Raw genomic sequence first — 18121 nt, forward strand, 5'->3', positions numbered from 1 at the left:
GATGGTTCTTTATATATAAAGCATCCGATTGGTGGAACAGTGTACCAGCTTCCCTCCACAATACCATTAACAGACAGACGCCATTTTAATTGTTTTGTAATGAATATTTTGTGTATGTATTGTCTTGTTTATAATTGTAGCTAACTGTAGTATTGTTTTTGTAGTTGTATTGAACTTAATATTGTAAAGTCTCCTGCAAGGAAGAACGGCTTTAGCCGATTGTGTGGAGGTAAAAATATCTATCTATTTATCTATCTATATATCTATATACCGTATAGCGGGTTATTTTCGAAACAGAAAGTTTCGCACAAGAAGCAAAATCTGAATTTTGATTTTAATTTCGAAGAGTGCATATTTCGAAGTCCGGATGGATTTCAAATAAACGGAAATTTTGTCACAAAATATGAAGATGCGTGAATGTTTGCCAAAAACTGATTTACTAATGGAATAATCCCCATCCTTGTGCACTGGAGAGAAGACTGAGGGAGTCTCGAGTGGAGTAAATTCACTGGCTCGATCGCGCTCGACCACGCTCGATTGTAGCTAGCTATCCACCATAGATTCTAGCATCAATTCCCATTCTGGATCACCTGTTTTCTGGTTATTGGCACAGTAATGATACAGTTTATCCATTACCATCAGTAATACTGAGCTAAAACTTGAGGAATACACAAACAAATCGCCAAAAGTTGGATCGTTCCTTTCACTTGTGGAAATTTATTTTCGAAGAACAACTGGCGCCGGACGTGGGAATTTATTTTCGAACAGAAGGGCCTCTTCGAAATATCCGAAAATAAAAACCTTTCGAAAATTACCAGCTATATGGTATCTATCTATCTGTCTATCTGTCTATCTGCCTATCTATCTATCTATCTATATCTATCTGTCTGTCTATATCTATCTGTCTGTCTGTCCGTCTGTCTGTCTGTCTGTCTGTCTGTCTGTCTGTCTGTCTGTCTGTCTATCTATCTATCTATATCTATCTGTCTGTCTGTCTGTCTGTCTATCTATCTATCTATCTATCTATATCTATCTATCTATCTATCTATCTATCTATCTATATCTATCTATCTATCTATCTATATCTGTCTATCTATCTATCTATATCTATCTGTCTGTCTGTCTGTCTGTCTGTCTGTCTGTCTGTCTGTCTGTCTGTCTATCTATCTATCTATATCTATCTATCTATCTATATCTATCTATCTATCTATCTATCTATATCTATCTGTCTGTCTGTCTGTCTGTCTGTCTGTCTGTCTGTCTGTCTGTCTGTCTGTCTGTCTGTCTGTCTGTCTATCTGTCTGTCTATCTATCTATCTATCTATCTATATCTATCTATCTATCTGTCTGTCTGTCTATCTATCTATCTATCTATCTATCTATCTATCTATCTATCTATCTATCTATCTATCTATCTATCTATCTATCTATCTATCACCATGATCACCTTTTTGCCCACAACATACACCATAATATTTGTACATGGATAAAATGTGATATTACATAAAGACCCTTATCTTTGAAGATAAAAATAAATTCAAATGTAACCTGCTTTCAAATTTAAACATTATTGTTTCTGTTTCAAATCCAGAATGGCTGATGTTGGAAATGGAAGAAATGGAATTCATGTTATCTACTGCTTATCACAGCTATTTAGTGATATGAGTTGGCAGAGCTGCAAAATAATAATTTACCCACCTCATTCAAGACTTCCCAGCATGCTGTCCAATACATGGCAGATATTAGGGATTGAAATTATTACACCCGTAAATCGGTTTTAACAAGCATGTGTCAATAATTTTTGATACCAAATCATGAATATTCAAAATGTGCACTCAGCAAAATTTAAAACCACAAACTTCATCCCCTTTTCAGCTTTGAAGTACTATCACTTAGCAACAGTGTTGTTACAGATGCTTGTGTCTGGTAGCAGCTAATCTCTGGATGTGACTACTGGACTGATTTTTTTGCATATAACTATGATCGTGTTCTACCGTATGCAAATGTGTGTTGGAATGAGAGTGTGCATGACAAGCATAATAACATACCTTTTGGTGGTACACCACAGACACACTGGTTGAAGGTTCTTGCAATATCACTCATCACTCCAACCTGCATCTCTATCATGTTCTCTTGTCGTCGATATATGGTATGAGGCAGCTCCACACCAGCTGCTCTCCTTTGTGCTCTAACTGGTCTAGTAGTGAAAAGGTCTTGATCTGCTGTTATGTGATCAGGCTTGGAATTCTTCTGATCTGAAACCGAAAGAAAAGAGCTATACTATATTATCAAGAGTTCACCCCATATGAACTCTTGATATAATGTAGTGACATATGGTTTAACCACTAAATAAATTCATAAGGGATTGTTCCATTGTGTCTCAGTATTCATAAGGGATTGTTCCATTGTGTCTCAGTGACTACTTGAAGCATTCTTACAGCCATACACACATTACTTATAGTGTTGGGACGGGAGTAGTACTGCTTTGGTTAGTTTCACAGTTTAAAATTTCAAAACAGTACCCTTGCTACTTTCTGACTTGAAAACAAAAACTCCATGCATAAAGCACTTTATTTGTTTATCTGTTTATTTATGATTAAATTACAGACTGACACCTTTAACATCATGTTTATCATCACTGGGCCACAATCCAGCCATATTCTCCAGTGTCCTAATCTGTATTGAATACCTGTCAACTGATGATTGTAACAAATCAATGTTCAGTTTTGACTGCTCCCATTGCCAAGTGAGAATGACCAATGAATTCAAATTAACAACAGAGAGAATTCCAAGCACTACAATACTAGTAGTTAACTTGTCCATGTTTCATTATACTATAAACCTCTATGTATACTCCAATAACCAGTTAGAGGATCTGTTTCCTTCATATATATGCAGATAGCTGCCAATATTATACTCCAAGCCTACATCACCAACTACACAACTACACACATTTATGTACTGTAGTGCACTAGTGTAGTGCAGGAGTTAACCTTGAGTTTATATAATATTATACACAGGATGGACCAGAAATTTCCCAGACAAAAGATGACCAAATATGGTTAACACAGCACTATGGCCAGCTGGTCACTGCAAATATGCAATGAATAAAGCACATAGATTATTACAACAAATTGATAAATTAGTAGTTTCTCATGTTGCTAAGATGTTTTGTATTTTGCAGCCATTTTAACATGAGTAACTTGCTATATTAGAGTAAGCATCCTGAGTCATGTTAGGTATCTAAATTAGTTAATCAAAAAACAAAAATAAAAAATTCACCTGTCTGGCATTTTGATTAATGGTGGATGAGGAAAAAAGTTTATGTGGCCTAATAGTGTAGAGATGGGAAGAGGTACATATCATTACATTAAAAATGCACACACACATATATATTTTTACCAAAGATAATACAATTGATAAGATGTACTAGTAGCAGTCTGTTGAGTTTCCAGTCAAAAGATAGTAAAATTGTGTGGAGTGTAATAGCATTACAAGGGGGTGAAGGGTGCATGGGATGGACACCGCCTATAGGCTTCAAAATGGATGAGAACAATGATAAAAGGCTAGGCACAAAATTATAAGCCTGTCGGTCCACTTTTTATACCAAAGGGATGAAATTAAACTATCTGACTTTGGAACAGTTTGTTTAAAAGCAAACTTAACATGTACTTACCGTAATTATTTATTAAACCCTCCTCTTTTTCTGTTTTTTTTTTATTGTTTGTACAACATACTCAACTGTGAGGTTAAGTTTTACAGAGTACACATTTTGAAAATATCACAGTGTACAATATATATTAGGGATCATGCAATGTCTTACAAAACAATTGACCAGAAACCATATACCTTCATGGCACCTTGGTAGCATTGGTTAGGTTAACCAAGCCCAAAAGTACCTTCAATACATATGGATGACTCAAAAGATTTCAACGAAACTTAAAACATATATATTTAGTGGAAGTTTGCTTGCCTGCCTGCCTGCCTCCCTACAGTCGCAAGGCTAGAGGCCAAACAAAACAGCGCATGGCAACCATTTTATGCCACAATAACAAACTCATCAATGGGATGTGACTTTTGGGAGTATGCTCCCTCTGCACCTTTTATCTTCTTCAATCAAGCTGTCTTTGAAATTTCAAATTTTGGAGGTTTTTAAAAAATTCTATATCCGGTGACCGGTAAGTGTTTTCTTGTTTTTTATGCTGAATTCCATGTTAAATGGACTAATATATTATTCCGTAAAGGTGATTTTTGTGGCGTAAGATGTCTCTAGGATGCAATTTAAAGGCGGAATTTCAGGCAGCGCACATCATTTTCGGGGAATCCCTACTCAAACAGTACTACCGTACTGTTTGATATGGAGGCTCAAATATTTCAAGGATAATTTTTTTTTTGCCAAAACCTCAAAATCAGTTAAAATTAAGGCCGACTTGAGATATCCTAATATATTGGTCACCCTAATAGAATATTCACACGTATATAGCTGTATGCTCTACCAAAAAACCAGTATTATTTTAAAATGAAGTAGTAGGGATCGATTAAAAGTAGTGAAACAAGAGATGAATGATGCACAACATAGCTTGGTGGGAAAATCCCTTCATTTGCATGAATGTTGTTATAACATGCCAACGTAGGGATTTTCCCACCCATTGGGTATGTTTGGTTTTCCGCTTTTAAACAAGCTAGCAGTCTAACGTGTTCAGTAGATATTATTGCTGTGTTGACTATTTACCATAGCAATTGGAAAATGAAAGTAGCATAACAGGAGGTTACATTTGATTTCTCATCATGACTGGTCTAATCGAAAAAAATTTGAAAAATGCAAGGCTGAAAGGTAGTCACAGCTAGCTAACTAGTCATGCATACACTTTATGACATGCAGCTCTATTTACATGAAAAGAACTGACCCGACTCACGTGCTCCGTACATAGTACAAGTGTTGCCCATGTGAGCTGGAATCCATATGAGCTGTCGTCGTCGCCAGAGCAGTCGTCCTTCATCTCGAATTAACGCGCAATCGGATTTATAAAATATTACAATAGGCGCTCAGCAATAAGGATTTTGGGTCACGTGTAACGAGTGGAGTGATGTTGTGTGCTGTTCGTGCGGTCGTCTTGCTTGCCTTCTGTGCGGCAGTGTCACAAGCTGATAAAGATGCTTTGTGCGGGGGTGAGTAGTTTAACCAGTCCGAGTGTGTTGTGTGTGCATGTACAAGTGTTTGGTAGTCACACGTGACCCAATAAGCTGTTTCTTTCTGGAGAGGATTGTACCGTTTCTATGCGTGTGTACAGTTTATCAAGTTACCACCTGGTCTGGGATATTTTCGTGGATTTTTTCTCCACACATATGATGCGTTATGTACACATTATCGCTATATTAAAAATTGAATGTGATAGCGTATGTCACTATTGAGGTGTGGTTGTTTCAGTGTAGTATTTCAGTCTGACCTGAATAGTCACTGAAATGTAATGAAATACTCCATGTATTGTGTTGCTGTTTACTGTGTTCTCTTCATACTGAAGTGAACTGTTAAACAGTTTCAAAGCTACACCAACACTGTATTGTAGTGTAGCTATGGGTCATTGCAAATGTACAGCACCTTCTGTGATCTGGGGGTATATTTATAACCAAGGCTAGTCCAATGAGATCTAGGTTTGTACGTTCACTACAAATAGGTCGGCACACTACACACACACACACACACATCACTTCAGCCTTGCGCCTGTCCATCTGTCCCCCCAAACCTCCTATGGAGATTACCCACATGAACAAGGAGGTGCTGAGTAATCCAATTACAACCTCTATAACAATAGTGTAGCCTGGGTTATCAACCTTGGTTGGAAAAGAACGCTTGTGTGTATACATGAATTTTGTAACTCCCCTGCAATCCTGGCACAGGGGAGTCCCATGGTCTTCATCAATTGGTCTACAGGATACTGTGTTAGCCATCCATAACACAGTGTAATTAAATCTTTTATGAAGGTTAACCGTTTTCATGCTTCAGTAAATTTGTATTATGGTGATCACATCCTTTGTTATGATATGTGTGACGGCGTGCCCAGTTGGCTCCAGGTGTTACATTGCCAGTGTTGGGCTATTGTCTTCACCAAGCTAGTAGTGGCTCACCTGTCCCTGCTGAACAACAACACCAATGAAGTGACAGTGTGTTCACAACGTATGAACTTGTCCTGTTAGATGTATGCCTCATCACTTGCTGGTATAATTGATAAACAGTTCCAGTGTTTCTCTTAACAATGCTTCTAAATGTATAGGCAGCTGGCCCAGCTAGAATCAGGAAAATCAAAGGACTGGGTAGTGCTGTTGTGTACACTCGTTGTGTGTTTGTACAATAAGTTATCCATTCTGAGTGTAGTTGTAACCTGTTGCTGTCTCTCCTGTCACTGTCTCTCCTGTCACTGTCTCTCCTGTCACTGTCTCTCCTGTCACTATAGCTTGTAAGATGATAATTGAGGAGCTGGAGTATTCCATAAAGAAAGAGAACCCCAAGAAGATGATTGACGTATGATATGTGTTAAGTTTTTGTAAGGGTGAATGTTTTGTTGGTACCTAATATTCCCAGTCTAAAGGAGATCAATCATTAAACTGACAATCTCCTATTGACAAATTGTTTAAGTGGGAAATTGAAAGGTTTCAGTTATGCGAGCAACTGGGATATAATTCAGACGATTTTGGGTTATGTATTCTAATGACATCGCAAGTGTTGGTATTGAGGACAGATTAATACATAGATGGGTAGTAGAAAAGACTAGTGACGATTATAGGCTGGCGCTCATGTCTTGAAACGTGTCTGATTAGAGGTGACATAACCACCCATACTCTTAGATTGTACTCTTTATTGAAAATGTTGTCTGACACACCAAAACATGTAACAGTAGTAGTAAGCTAGTAATGGTAGAGGATGTTCATGATAAAGTGATGCAGGAGCTCTTTAGTGACACCAACAGAGTACGTGGCTGTCCTAGTCTAAAAGAGTGAGAGTTGTCATGTGTATCTTCTGGCTATGACAAGTGTTTGCGGTATCAGTAAAAACCAACCGCATGTTGCAAAATTGCATGAGCAGTCCCTCATTGCAATTCCTTCCACACTTTTGTAGAGAAACACTACTATATGTTAGACCACATTAACTGCCCTATAAAACCAGTGTGGCTTAGGTCCACCATTGCCAGGTAATGCAAGTATGAAATGTGGATCCTACTACCAGAGTGTTAGTTCCACTATTCCTTGATTTACTTATTCATTTTTAAAAGAAAATATCTTTTATGCTTTTTGGGTGATAATTTGCATTCAATTATACCTCTGTAAGAAAGTTGGATCAAAACTGCAACCTTGCATGCACAACATCTGTTGTTGCCAACATTTTACAGTACTACAATGGAAGAAATGACCAGTCTGTGAACAAGGATTAAATTAGTGCCGCTTTTTTTCTGATAATTTTGTCATTGAAATATTTTCCCTAACTCATATTTCCTCATATAAAAGCCGCATTCAATTAATCACCTGTCTCAATTATAAGCCGGGTGGTTCCAGCACCATTGGAAAATAAACGTCTGGTCTCAAATAGAGGCTCTACTGTTAGTGGCTTTAATTGTTTCCCATGTTGCTGCTGCTGCTTCATACTTTTTGAGTTTAGAGCAGAAAGCCTTTTAAGGTATGAAGGTACTACAAGTAATCACGTGAGTAGTGTGGACAAGTCCTCAAGCAGTTAGTACATTCATGAACATCACAATGGGTGGATTGATGATTTCGGTATGTAGGAAATTGAAGAAGCTGCTATCTACAGATTGGCAGTGTATTGGATTATACACTTAGCTGGCTGGATAAGCACTTTTGACCCAGCCTGTAAACGGATAGGGCCTTTATTAGAGGTTTATTTTGGATTGGTCCAACTGACGCCCGGCATTTAATCAAATTCGGATGGTGGTAGAACGGGATTGCTGTAATGGTAAGCATAGAAAACAGTGATATAGTGTGTTGCTATATAAGGCAAGGCTAGGAATATAGTTTCCGGGCTTATATACAAGGAAATACAGTAACATTTTTGCCAGCCCAGTTTTACCATATAACTCAAACAAAATTTATTCAGCCGAGTCCTAGTTGGCATTTGCCAGTTGTGGTGACTTTCCAGGCAGTCCTAGTTGCAATGATCGTACCATAATTCAAAATTTGCCATGACTTTGGCCTCTTCGTTGCCTGTGTAACAGTCAAAATCAAATAAAAGTTAACAAAATTTGTTTGCTTGGTGATATCAAGAGTAAATTTAACTGGCCAGGCGTTGTGTAAAGGAATGTCAGTAACATCACTCGACAATACCAAGATCCTATTGTAGCTTGCCACACATGCATCTGCAGCATACTCAGATGACAAAGATGAATGCACAGCCAGATGGACAAGAAGTTACCATGGCAATGAGCATATCAAACCTCTCCCTGATAGGTAGTGCAAATTCTTCGTTATTTGACTATTCCCTGGTCTCGTACATTGTTTTCCATTATGTGTAACTTTAATGGAATTTTTACACTTACTTTAATGGGTCACTCTAAGACCACTATAACTTGATGTCATGAGCTCCTGTGATCTCCACAGGTGGGCAGTTACAGGCTTGACTCACAAGGTAAAATGCCAGGAAGTAGAAAGGTGGGTGTGGTGGTTGTCATGACAATGAGAAATAAAATTTCTTGTAGATCAAGTATGCAGGCAGTGAAGCTCATGTGACTGAACTGTTGGAGGGTGTGTGTAATAGTGCCTCTGATTATGCTGTGTCTACTGATAGCTCTACCGGTGTGTTGTGTTTGTCAGTTTGTGTGTAGTGTGTGCATCATGTAGTGTGTGCATCATGTAGTGTGTGCATCATGTAGTGTGTATGTGGTATAGTCAGTGTGTGTATAGTGCGGCATGCATCGTGTAGTATAGTGCCATGTGTGTCGTGTAGTGTGTTGTAGCTTATGTGTAATGTTTATCATGAATAATGTGTAGCATATACTATCTACATTCATTGTGTAGTAGTTGACTAGTAACTTGTTGTAGTTTATTTATGCCAGTCAATATTCTCACAGGTAGGAAGGATTACATTCGTCTCAATGCTCGTGATGGAGAGTCGATCAGCATATCCAACGCTGCCATTGGATCAGATACTACTGAGTCTCTGAAGAATGCGGTAGGCACTTGTGTCATATCTTTGATGTGCAAAACTTGTTTTAACAACAACAATGTGTACGAACAAATACATTACTGTACAGTAGTTACCTCTTGAAGAGTATAGTGGGACCTCAGTTATCCGAACCTCTTGGGACCAGGGGTGGTCCATAAGTCTGAAAAGTCCATATCTCTGAAACTGTATAAATAACCTTAAAATAGCATGAAGAACTTTTTAAAATATCAACTACCCTAATAGAACAGTCGCTACTCTAATAGAGCAGTCATTCCGTAGTTCAGTTAACTAAGAATCCAGATAAGTGGGATCTAGATAGCTGAGGTTCCACTGTTAATAAATATGGTGCGGTAGTCTTATATTAGGAAGATGTCCTACACATAATTTTAGAATTAAATGATAAATGCAGTGTATAAGTGGTGGAGGAGTGGAACATATGTACTATGGAAATCTTGAATGTTTATATACCTTGAGGTGACTATATTTAGTGATTTTGTATATTGGTGAAATTAGCACATACAAATTTTAGCAAATTTTATGGATTTGTGAATTAAAGTAATGAATTATTTTGCAGGTTTAGTGTGTACTAAATTTAGCGAAAAAGCCAGTCACTAAATTTAGTATTTTGTCGCCTTAAGATACCTAGACAATAATGACAGCAGTAAAATTTAGTGTGGCCAGCTACCCAATAGGAGCACTAAATGTTGCACAACCTTGCATCATACAAATTTATGATGAACTTGAAGAAAAGGTTTTTTTTTTGTGGATGATAAATGTTGTCTTCTCACTACTTGTATAGTACAACATATAGTACAAGTGTTGTAATGTCTTTACCCGCCATCCTGTCATCACCTGTAGTGTCACAAGATAGTCGGGGAGTATGAGGATGATATTATAGACCTGTTTGTTGCTAAGACATTCAATGTTAAGAAAGAATTATGTGAAGAGATGACAGGTAAAGTATCTGTAGTGGGAGTGACCCTCATAACTGTATTGAAGGTAGCTATATTCTTTGTATCGGTATATCCCGTAATGCCATCATTGTTGAGACAGTGTTCACATTAACTTCATAGCAGATGATAGTTGTATTATCTTACTATAGATTACTGCTCTTCCAGGAGTAACCGCTCTGAGCTGTAGTGTGCTGTGCTGCTCTACCAGATGCGCTAATTTATTAGGAACATATTTTAGTTTTGCATATGTATCTTAGCGACCATTATCAGTAGAGTTATTTGATTGTAACAACTTATCAGGCATTTGTTGAATTTTGGAATTGTACAATATTTCACAAGCAGAATTAGAATTATTTCAACAGTCCAACTGTCTTCTCCAAACAAAGAGGAGGATTGTCACATGTCATTGTTTGTCTTCTGATCTCAAAATTAAATCAACATTGACACCTTAGATCAAGCCAAGGAAACATCAGTTATCCATGCCAAAGCCTTCAGCACACACTGTTGCTACTTAGCACTTAATGCAATGCTTGGGGCCATAGTAACACCATTTTCACATAATAATAATAATTATGGTTATGACATGTGACCACTTACTCCAACACATTATGCACAGCAAATGTGTTACATTTAATACAATACAATAACATTTAATACAATACAATAATTATTATCATAATGGAGAATTGTGTGATGAGTGAATGTATAATTCTCCACTGCTGTAACTACTAATCATCAATGATGTTGATAGTTCTCTCTGATTTCTATGTTGTTGACGTTCTGCACATCCCCTTAACCAGCCAATCAGAATTCTTCGTAGCTTATCTTGTAGCACACAGAAGAGAACAAAGTTGACACACCCCTGAGCATTATCACCGATAACCTGAGGAGCAGGACACATCGTAGGTTATTTGAAATAGATGAAAGTAAATTAAACATTCAAAAACTAATTTTATTCTATATAACATATGTTACTCTAATAAAACATACAATGAATTGCAGTTGTACTGTTTCACTGAACTGCTGAAAGGATACACATGTATAGGAAATTAAATATTTACTTTTGGTCAGTATCATGCCTAAAATGATCTGCCAGTGTATTAGAATAAGTGACTGCTCTATTAGAGTATCTTGATCTTATTCTGCTATAAGTGCAAGTAAACAGTGAAGAAAGTTTTAAAATGAAGTGCAGTAATAATAATTATGCATTGTGTTTAACTTCTTTCTTATGACAAGCAAATTGTGTGATCTCATTAAATTGTTGAAAATTGTCATTATTAGATCTCAAACATTTCTCGGGAGGGTAGATATTTATTTTATCTACATAATTGAAATACTTAGATACACCAGTAGCTGATCACTTGACTCAGAATACAAGTTTCCAGCCTTAAAAATGGCTGATTCAGCCCCAGTGGTACAAAAGGATCATTGCAGTGATAGGAAAACAGCAACATGGACAGGTATGAGAAACAAAAAATTAAGTTTAATATGTGGTCTAACCAAATTTGTTAGTAGTTAGCTATGAATTTGAATCAAATCTGCTCCTGGTTTCCTACAATGTGTGACATCATTATACCGTGGTATGTGCATAGCCAAAATTTTCACATGGTATAGAATTTTGTGTAATTATTATCTAATCCAAAACAGCCAAGCTGTAAAAAAAGGGTGTGGCCCTCAAAAAGGCTATGGTGAAAAAAGATGTGAAATCCAAGGTGGCGGCCAAGAAATGGCTGTGATGGTAGGTTAATGGTAAATATTTTAATAACGACAATTCAGGTGAATTTTTGTGCCGCTTGGTCTTGGCACAAAATTCACCTGAATTGTCATTATTAAAATTTTTACCATTAACCTATACCATCACAGCCATTTCTTGGCCGCCACCTTGGATTTCACATCTTTTTTCACCATAGCCTTTTTGAGGGCCGCACCCTTTTTTACAGCTTGGCTGTTTTGGATTAGATTTCACTTCTTTTTGTATTTGTATACCCGGCTGGCTTTGGTGATTTTTAAACCTATCTTTTTTCTTTGCTACAGGAAGAAGAAAAGATGAAGCAGATGTACTTAAAATATTTCTGATTTTATCAGTAAATGTACAAATTATATATATAATACATATAATATTTATTACAGAAATCTACATGATGGTTTCTTTGTAACTGAACACTCTACAAGGTGACTTCTTCTAGCTGCTCTCTCTACAGGGTGAATTGTTTGTAGCTGAACGATCTACAAGGTAACTTCTTCTTGTTGATCTCTCTACAGGGTGATTTGTTTGTAGTTGAACTATCTACAAGGTAACTTCTTCTAGCTGATCTTTCTACAGAGTGATTTGTTTGTACCTGAATTCTGTACAGGTGATTTGTTTGCAGCTGAGCTCTTTACAGAATGGTTTCTTTGTAGCTGAACTCTCTACAAGGTAACTTCTTCTAACTGATCTTTCTACAGGGCAATTTGTTTGTGGCTGAAGTTTCTACAGGATGATTGCTTTGCAGCAGAACTCTCTACATGGTGGTTTCTTCGTAGCTAAACTCTCTACAAGGTAATTTCTTCTAGCTGATCTCTCTACAGGGTGATTTGTTTGTAGCTGAATTCTGTACAGGTGATTTGTTTGCAGCTGAGCTCTTTACAGAATGGTTTCTTTGTAGCTGAACTCTCTACAAGGTAACTTCTTCTAGCTGAACTCTCTACATGGTGGTTTGTTTGTAGCTGAATTCTGTACAGGTGATCTGTTTGCAGCTGAGCTCTTTACAGAATGGTTTCTTTGTAGCTGAACTCTCTACAAGGTGACTTCTTCTAGCTGATCTTTCTACAGTGTGATTTGTTTGTAGCTGAACTATCTACAAGATAACATCTTCTAGCTGATCTCTCTACAGGGTGATTCATTTGTAGCTGAACTATCTACAAGATAACTTCTTCTAGCTGATCTCTCTACAGGGTGATTTGTTTGTAGTTGAATTCTGTACAGGTGATTTGTTTGCAGCTGAACTCTTTACAGAATAGTTTCTTTGTAGCTGAAATCTCTACAAGGTAACTCCTTCTAACTGATCTTTCTACAGGGCAATTTGTTTGTGGCTGAATTTTCTACAGGGTAATTTCTTTGTAGCTGAATTCTCTACAAGGTGATTTCGTCTAGTTGATCTCTCTACAGGGTGATTTGTTTGTAGCTGAATTCTCTACATGGTGGTTTCTTTGTAACTGAACTCTCTACAAGGTAACTTCTTCTAGCTGATATCTCCACAAGGTCACTACTTTATAGATGAACTCTCTACATGGTGGTTTCTTTGTAGCTGAACTCTCTACAAGGTAATTTCTTCTAGCTGATCTCTCTACAGGGTGATTTGTTTGTAGCTGAATTCTGTACAGGTGATTTGTTTGCAGCTGAGTTCTTTACAGAATGGTTTCTTTGTAGCTGAACTCTCTACAAGGTAACTTCTTCTAGCTGATGTCTCCACAAGGTCACTACTTTATAGATGAACTCTCTACATGGTGGTTTCTTTGTAGCTGAATTCTCTACAAGGTGACTTCTTCTAGCTGATCTTTCTACAGTGTGATTTGTTTGTAGCTGAACTATCTACAAGGTAACATTTTCTAGCTGATCTCTCTACTGGGTGATTTATTTGTAGCTGAACTCTCTACAAGATAACTTCTTCTAGCTGATCTCTCTACAGGGTGATTTGTTTGTAGCTGAATTCTGTACAGGTGATTTGTTTGCAGCTGAGCTCTTTACAGAATGGTTTCTTTGTAGCTGAACTCTCTACAAGATAACTTCTTCTAGCTGAACTCTCTACATGGTGGTTTGTTTGTAGCTGAACTCTCTACAAGGTGACTTCTTCTAGCTGATCTTTCTACAAGGTGATTTGTTTGTAGCTGAACTCTCTACAAGGAAACTTCTTCTAGCTGATCTCTCTACAGGGAGATTTGTTTGTAGCTGAACTCTCTACAGGTGGTTTGTTTGCAGCTGAACTCTCTACATGATGGTTTCTTTGTAGTTGAACTCTCTATAAGGTAACTTCTTCTTGCTGATCTCTCTACAGGGTGATTTGTTTGTAGCTGAACTATCTACAGGATGCATGACTTGTTTATAGCTGAATTCTCTTCAGTGTGACTTATAATGTTTTGAATCTCTACAGCAACATATTTGTAGCTGAACTCTCTACAGGTAAGGGTGACTTGCTTGTAGCTGAATTGTCTATAAATTATTAAGATTAACTGTTTGTAGCTGAACTGCCTACAGAATAACTTGCAATGTCATATAATTCTGTAATGGAGTAAGTTATAATACGTAGCTGAATGCTCTATTAGGGTGACTGTTCTATTAGAGTATCTCGATCTCGCATATGCTACACGTAGTTGACTTTGGAATCATAACTCAGTGGTTTGTAATCCGATTCTTCTGTACTACTGCAAGAAATTTCTATGATAATTATTCCAGCTACACACCGATTTTCAGCTCACTGCTCTAAGCGGTTTGCCTGGTAGGCGTGAAAACTGATAGTTTTTTTATTCATAAAAATCGATCGCGTAATTGTGACACAGGTTGGGTTTTGTGTCATATCTCGATGGCCTTTAACTGGATTCCTTTCAAACCACAAAAAGGCACTCCTACGATAGTTACTCCATCTACATAGCAATTTTCAGCTCATTCCTTCAAGCGGTTTATCCTGTGGGCGTGACAGACCTTCGACCTTATTTTACGAAAATAATTGGTCATAACTCCGTGAATGTTCATCGGATTCCTACCAAACTTGGTACTGAGATTCGCCTTAATGAGCCCTTTACGTGTACCAAATTTCAGTCCGATTGGAGCACGGATTCGCGTTTTATGGCGGATTTTGCAAAGTGTGCGAAAAGAAGTAGAAGAAACGAAGAAAAAAAAGCCCAAACTTTGGCCGCTCGTATCTCGGAAATGGCTTTAGTGATTTTCTTCAAATTTGGAATGTGGACTCCCCTACCTAGCCGGCACTTCTGTAGCAACTTTGGTTTCAATCGGATAAGGAATCACGGAGCTACAAAGGTGTGAAAATCGCGTTTACTTTCTTCCTGTAAATATACTCAGTGTGGCGCGCCGACTTCTTGGGCCGCACGACACACTACCGTGTGTCTTGATAATTAGAGGCAAAAAGTTTAGGCTGAATTGATAATTTACGGCATACAACACTTCCTGCCCTGGTTGATTAAAAAACTGTTTTCACTATAGCTATAATTTATAGTGCTATACAGGGTGACATTTACTGAAGTTGGGAATGGAGTGACGAGAGCATTATAAAGGTCTCGATAATAAGCACCAACATTAAAGAACATGATCTGGTTTAAGACTAGTATGACTGAAATCAATTCAGTTACTTACTGACAGAAATATAATCACATCTCTCAATGTATTGTGACTGGGTAATCCGATGTATACATACAATATGTTACCAAGGAGATGCCACACCCACATTAGTGTGAAGGTTACGGGTAACAACAACATCTTCCTATCAGTATTGACCAGTGAACGTGTGATCTGTTGTATTGTCCTGTTGTGATCATGAGTGTGTTGGAGCTGTAACAAGAACAACATGTAACAGCAACTACTCTAAACCACCAGAGGACAATCACCACCTTGTGTTTGGATAACTGAAACACATATAACTGGAAATGATGCAGCAAGCACAGAATGTAATTACAGTTTTGGTATTAGGATAAACTACTCTAATAGAACAATTAATATGGAGTTGGCTCACACACTGAAACTCAGGGGCGGCAGAGAAGGGGAGCTGTAGCCTGTCAAAAAGATTATGGAGGGGTTTATCCCCCCTGAAATTATCTATAGCTGTCATTGAACAATTGTACTGATTGTATTACACCAAATAGCTAACTATACAAATGGTTAGCTTCCTACAACTCCAGTGAATCAACTGGATTCTATATGAAGCAAGATACCCTAATAGAGCAGTCATACAACAGCCAGCAAATATATGAATGGTGATCACTAAAATCACTCTCTAAATTTTCCTGGAGGGAGGGAGGATACCATGCCCCCAGATCCCTTTACAGCTCCACTGGATACTAATACAAATGCCTCAAGATTGAGATACCCTAATAGAGCAGTCACCCTAATACAATAGTCCAACTAATTAATAGTATTCTGATAAACTGCCGAATCACTCCCAGGTTTAATCTCAGATGGTCTAATTTTCAAAATTTTCTGGGACATTCCCCAGGCCCCCTAGATTGGCATGTTTTCACATGCTAGTATGCTTTGCACACAAAGACATGTCATTCTCTGGATGGGCCTAACTACACCCCCAGCCCCCCCTCCCCCCCCCCCCATAAATAAAGGTGTCTCCTCCGCCCCTGCTGAAAGTGCTATGTTACAACATGCATGGTCCTCTAAAATCATAGTCTGACACTATACTTCTAATAGAATTTCAGTAAATTGAACATGATAATATACTTGGGAGTTTGTTCCTTTGTTTTCCTCAGTCCAACAAGTTTTGCTCAACAGTTATAAGAAAAGAAAGTCACCACAAGTTTTAATGGAGAGTTTTCAAGTGTGCAGACTAGCTATAGTATATACCAAGAGTTCATCCATACTGATATATGAACTCTATCTTCAGTTCACATACGCAGTATAAATGATTGCACAAGAACATGCTTTGCTATTGAACTATACACTACAGTGTACATGATGAACTCAAAATAATAATCATCTGATCAACTGAGCAGTAGTAGGGATCACCAAGCTTACAAGGTTTCCTGTACCAATAACACAATTCAGTCATTTGGAGTGACCCCTATATCATCAGTGTGTTGAGCCAACACTGTAAACATGTTGATATGATGAGGTCATACAGTTTAATGTTTTATCAGCCCCAAGTGATTCACCACATTAAAATTTAATAGTGATATTATTATACATCCAACAATCCTAGTAGAGGGACTAACACATCAACTAGCAGAATATTTTTGTAATATAGGGACCTACCAATCTGTAGTGGCCTGATTTTCCAGGTACTAAGGAACATTAACTATGTAAGTATGTAGGACAGGTGGTTCCAGTGTAATATGGGCTCCTGTAGGTGTCCTCATCAGTCAACAGGTTGTGTTGTCAATATGAAGTGGTAAACAGGTGGTACAAAAATGTTGACAGGCTTCAAGTGTTGATGAGTGTTCAATATAAACACTTCTTGTGATGTGAGAGGTTGTGTTAATGTGTGGGACTGCATTATGCATGGGTGGTCATTGATAACCCTTTGGTGGTTTTAAGTCATAGTGTAAACTTTAGTTCACTCTGTGTAATGACTCACCTGTGATGTAATATTCACATGGGTTGTCATGGATATAACATTTACCAATACGATGCTCAACATGATCCACAAATCATCTCCAAGCAACACGAATAGTGTGTCTGCTTCTTCAATTATTGTGCACCATCCTTTGTGGGTGGGGCTCCTAGGGGAATACCCCAGCCACTTGTCCAACAGCAGCCACAATGACACATACAGGGGTAGTGTGTAGCACACAACATATAACACTCTCACCACCCACTTGGTGACATTGGCATCACATGATACTATCCTATAATACAAGTACACAGCCAGTCCCAGTGTCCACAGTACTGATCCTATAGTACCATATAGTGTAAAAAATGCTTGTAACTTGCACACACCACTAGAAGGCTCCTGTACACTACTGGTGGAGCCATAATATATCACCAATCCTATCATGTTAGCAGTGTTACTGGTGAGGTTCATCACAGAGACGTGAGCTAGTATTGATCTTATTGTAGTTTTCATTTCTCTGATCAACAAGTGAGTGGATATGATACATAGCGAGCCCAGTATGGAGAGGACACAAGTTACTAAACCTGCACACTTAATCCAGTCTTCGTCTCGGGTTTGAAGTAAATTACAACTCTCATTGAATTGGCAATACATCGTTTGGTGGTTACCCAGTAGCTTCAACAGAGCATCCTCAGTGCCGCCTGCAAGATATTTTCACACCTTTAAAATACTGC

At 37.9% G+C, this 18121-nt stretch overlaps 3 protein-coding genes across 5 annotated transcripts in view; 1 reads left to right on the forward strand and 2 right to left on the reverse strand.

Annotated features, from left to right (window-relative positions):
- LOC136253005 (collagen alpha-4(IV) chain-like) overlaps positions 1 to 2994 on the reverse strand; it is a 38701-nt gene extending 35707 nt beyond the window's left edge. For both annotated transcript variants that reach the window (XM_066045600.1, XM_066045596.1), the window contains exons 1-2: positions 2616 to 2994; positions 2049 to 2255 (exon numbers count right to left, since the gene is read on the reverse strand). In XM_066045600.1, coding sequence (XP_065901672.1) covers positions 2049 to 2255; positions 2616 to 2823 — 415 coding nt within the window. In that variant the 5' untranslated portion in view covers positions 2824 to 2994. The remainder of the gene's footprint in view (positions 1 to 2048; positions 2256 to 2615) is intronic.
- Positions 2995 to 5009: 2015 nt separating this feature from the next.
- Positions 5010 to 10489, forward strand: LOC136253073 (protein canopy homolog 2-like). The gene is made up of 7 exons (XM_066045677.1): positions 5010 to 5169; positions 6453 to 6520; positions 8605 to 8655; positions 8703 to 8799; positions 9075 to 9175; positions 10028 to 10124; positions 10272 to 10489. Exons 1-7 carry the CDS (start codon positions 5088 to 5090, stop codon positions 10307 to 10309), a joined length of 534 nt encoding a protein of 177 aa, XP_065901749.1. The 5' UTR covers positions 5010 to 5087; the 3' UTR covers positions 10310 to 10489.
- Positions 10490 to 10708: 219 nt separating this feature from the next.
- LOC136253061 (G-protein coupled receptor 157-like) lies at positions 10709 to 18116 on the reverse strand. Of its 2 annotated transcripts, none has more exons than XM_066045673.1 (3): positions 17412 to 18116; positions 15561 to 15664; positions 10709 to 11005 (listed from the first exon to the last, which is right to left on the reverse strand). In XM_066045673.1, the coding sequence occupies exons 1-3, from the start codon at positions 18039 to 18041 to the stop codon at positions 10927 to 10929; spliced, it is 813 nt and encodes a 270-aa protein (XP_065901745.1). In that variant the 5' UTR covers positions 18042 to 18116; the 3' UTR covers positions 10709 to 10926. The 2 variants fall into 2 exon arrangements, with proteins under 2 accessions (XP_065901745.1, XP_065901736.1); XM_066045664.1 differs by having other exon boundaries at positions 15470 to 15664.
- Between the last annotated feature and the right edge of the window lie 5 nt (positions 18117 to 18121).

The sequence above is a fragment of the Dysidea avara genome, chromosome 1 (assembly GCF_963678975.1).
Source record: "Dysidea avara chromosome 1, odDysAvar1.4, whole genome shotgun sequence".
Lineage (NCBI taxonomy): Eukaryota > Metazoa > Porifera > Demospongiae > Dictyoceratida > Dysideidae > Dysidea > Dysidea avara.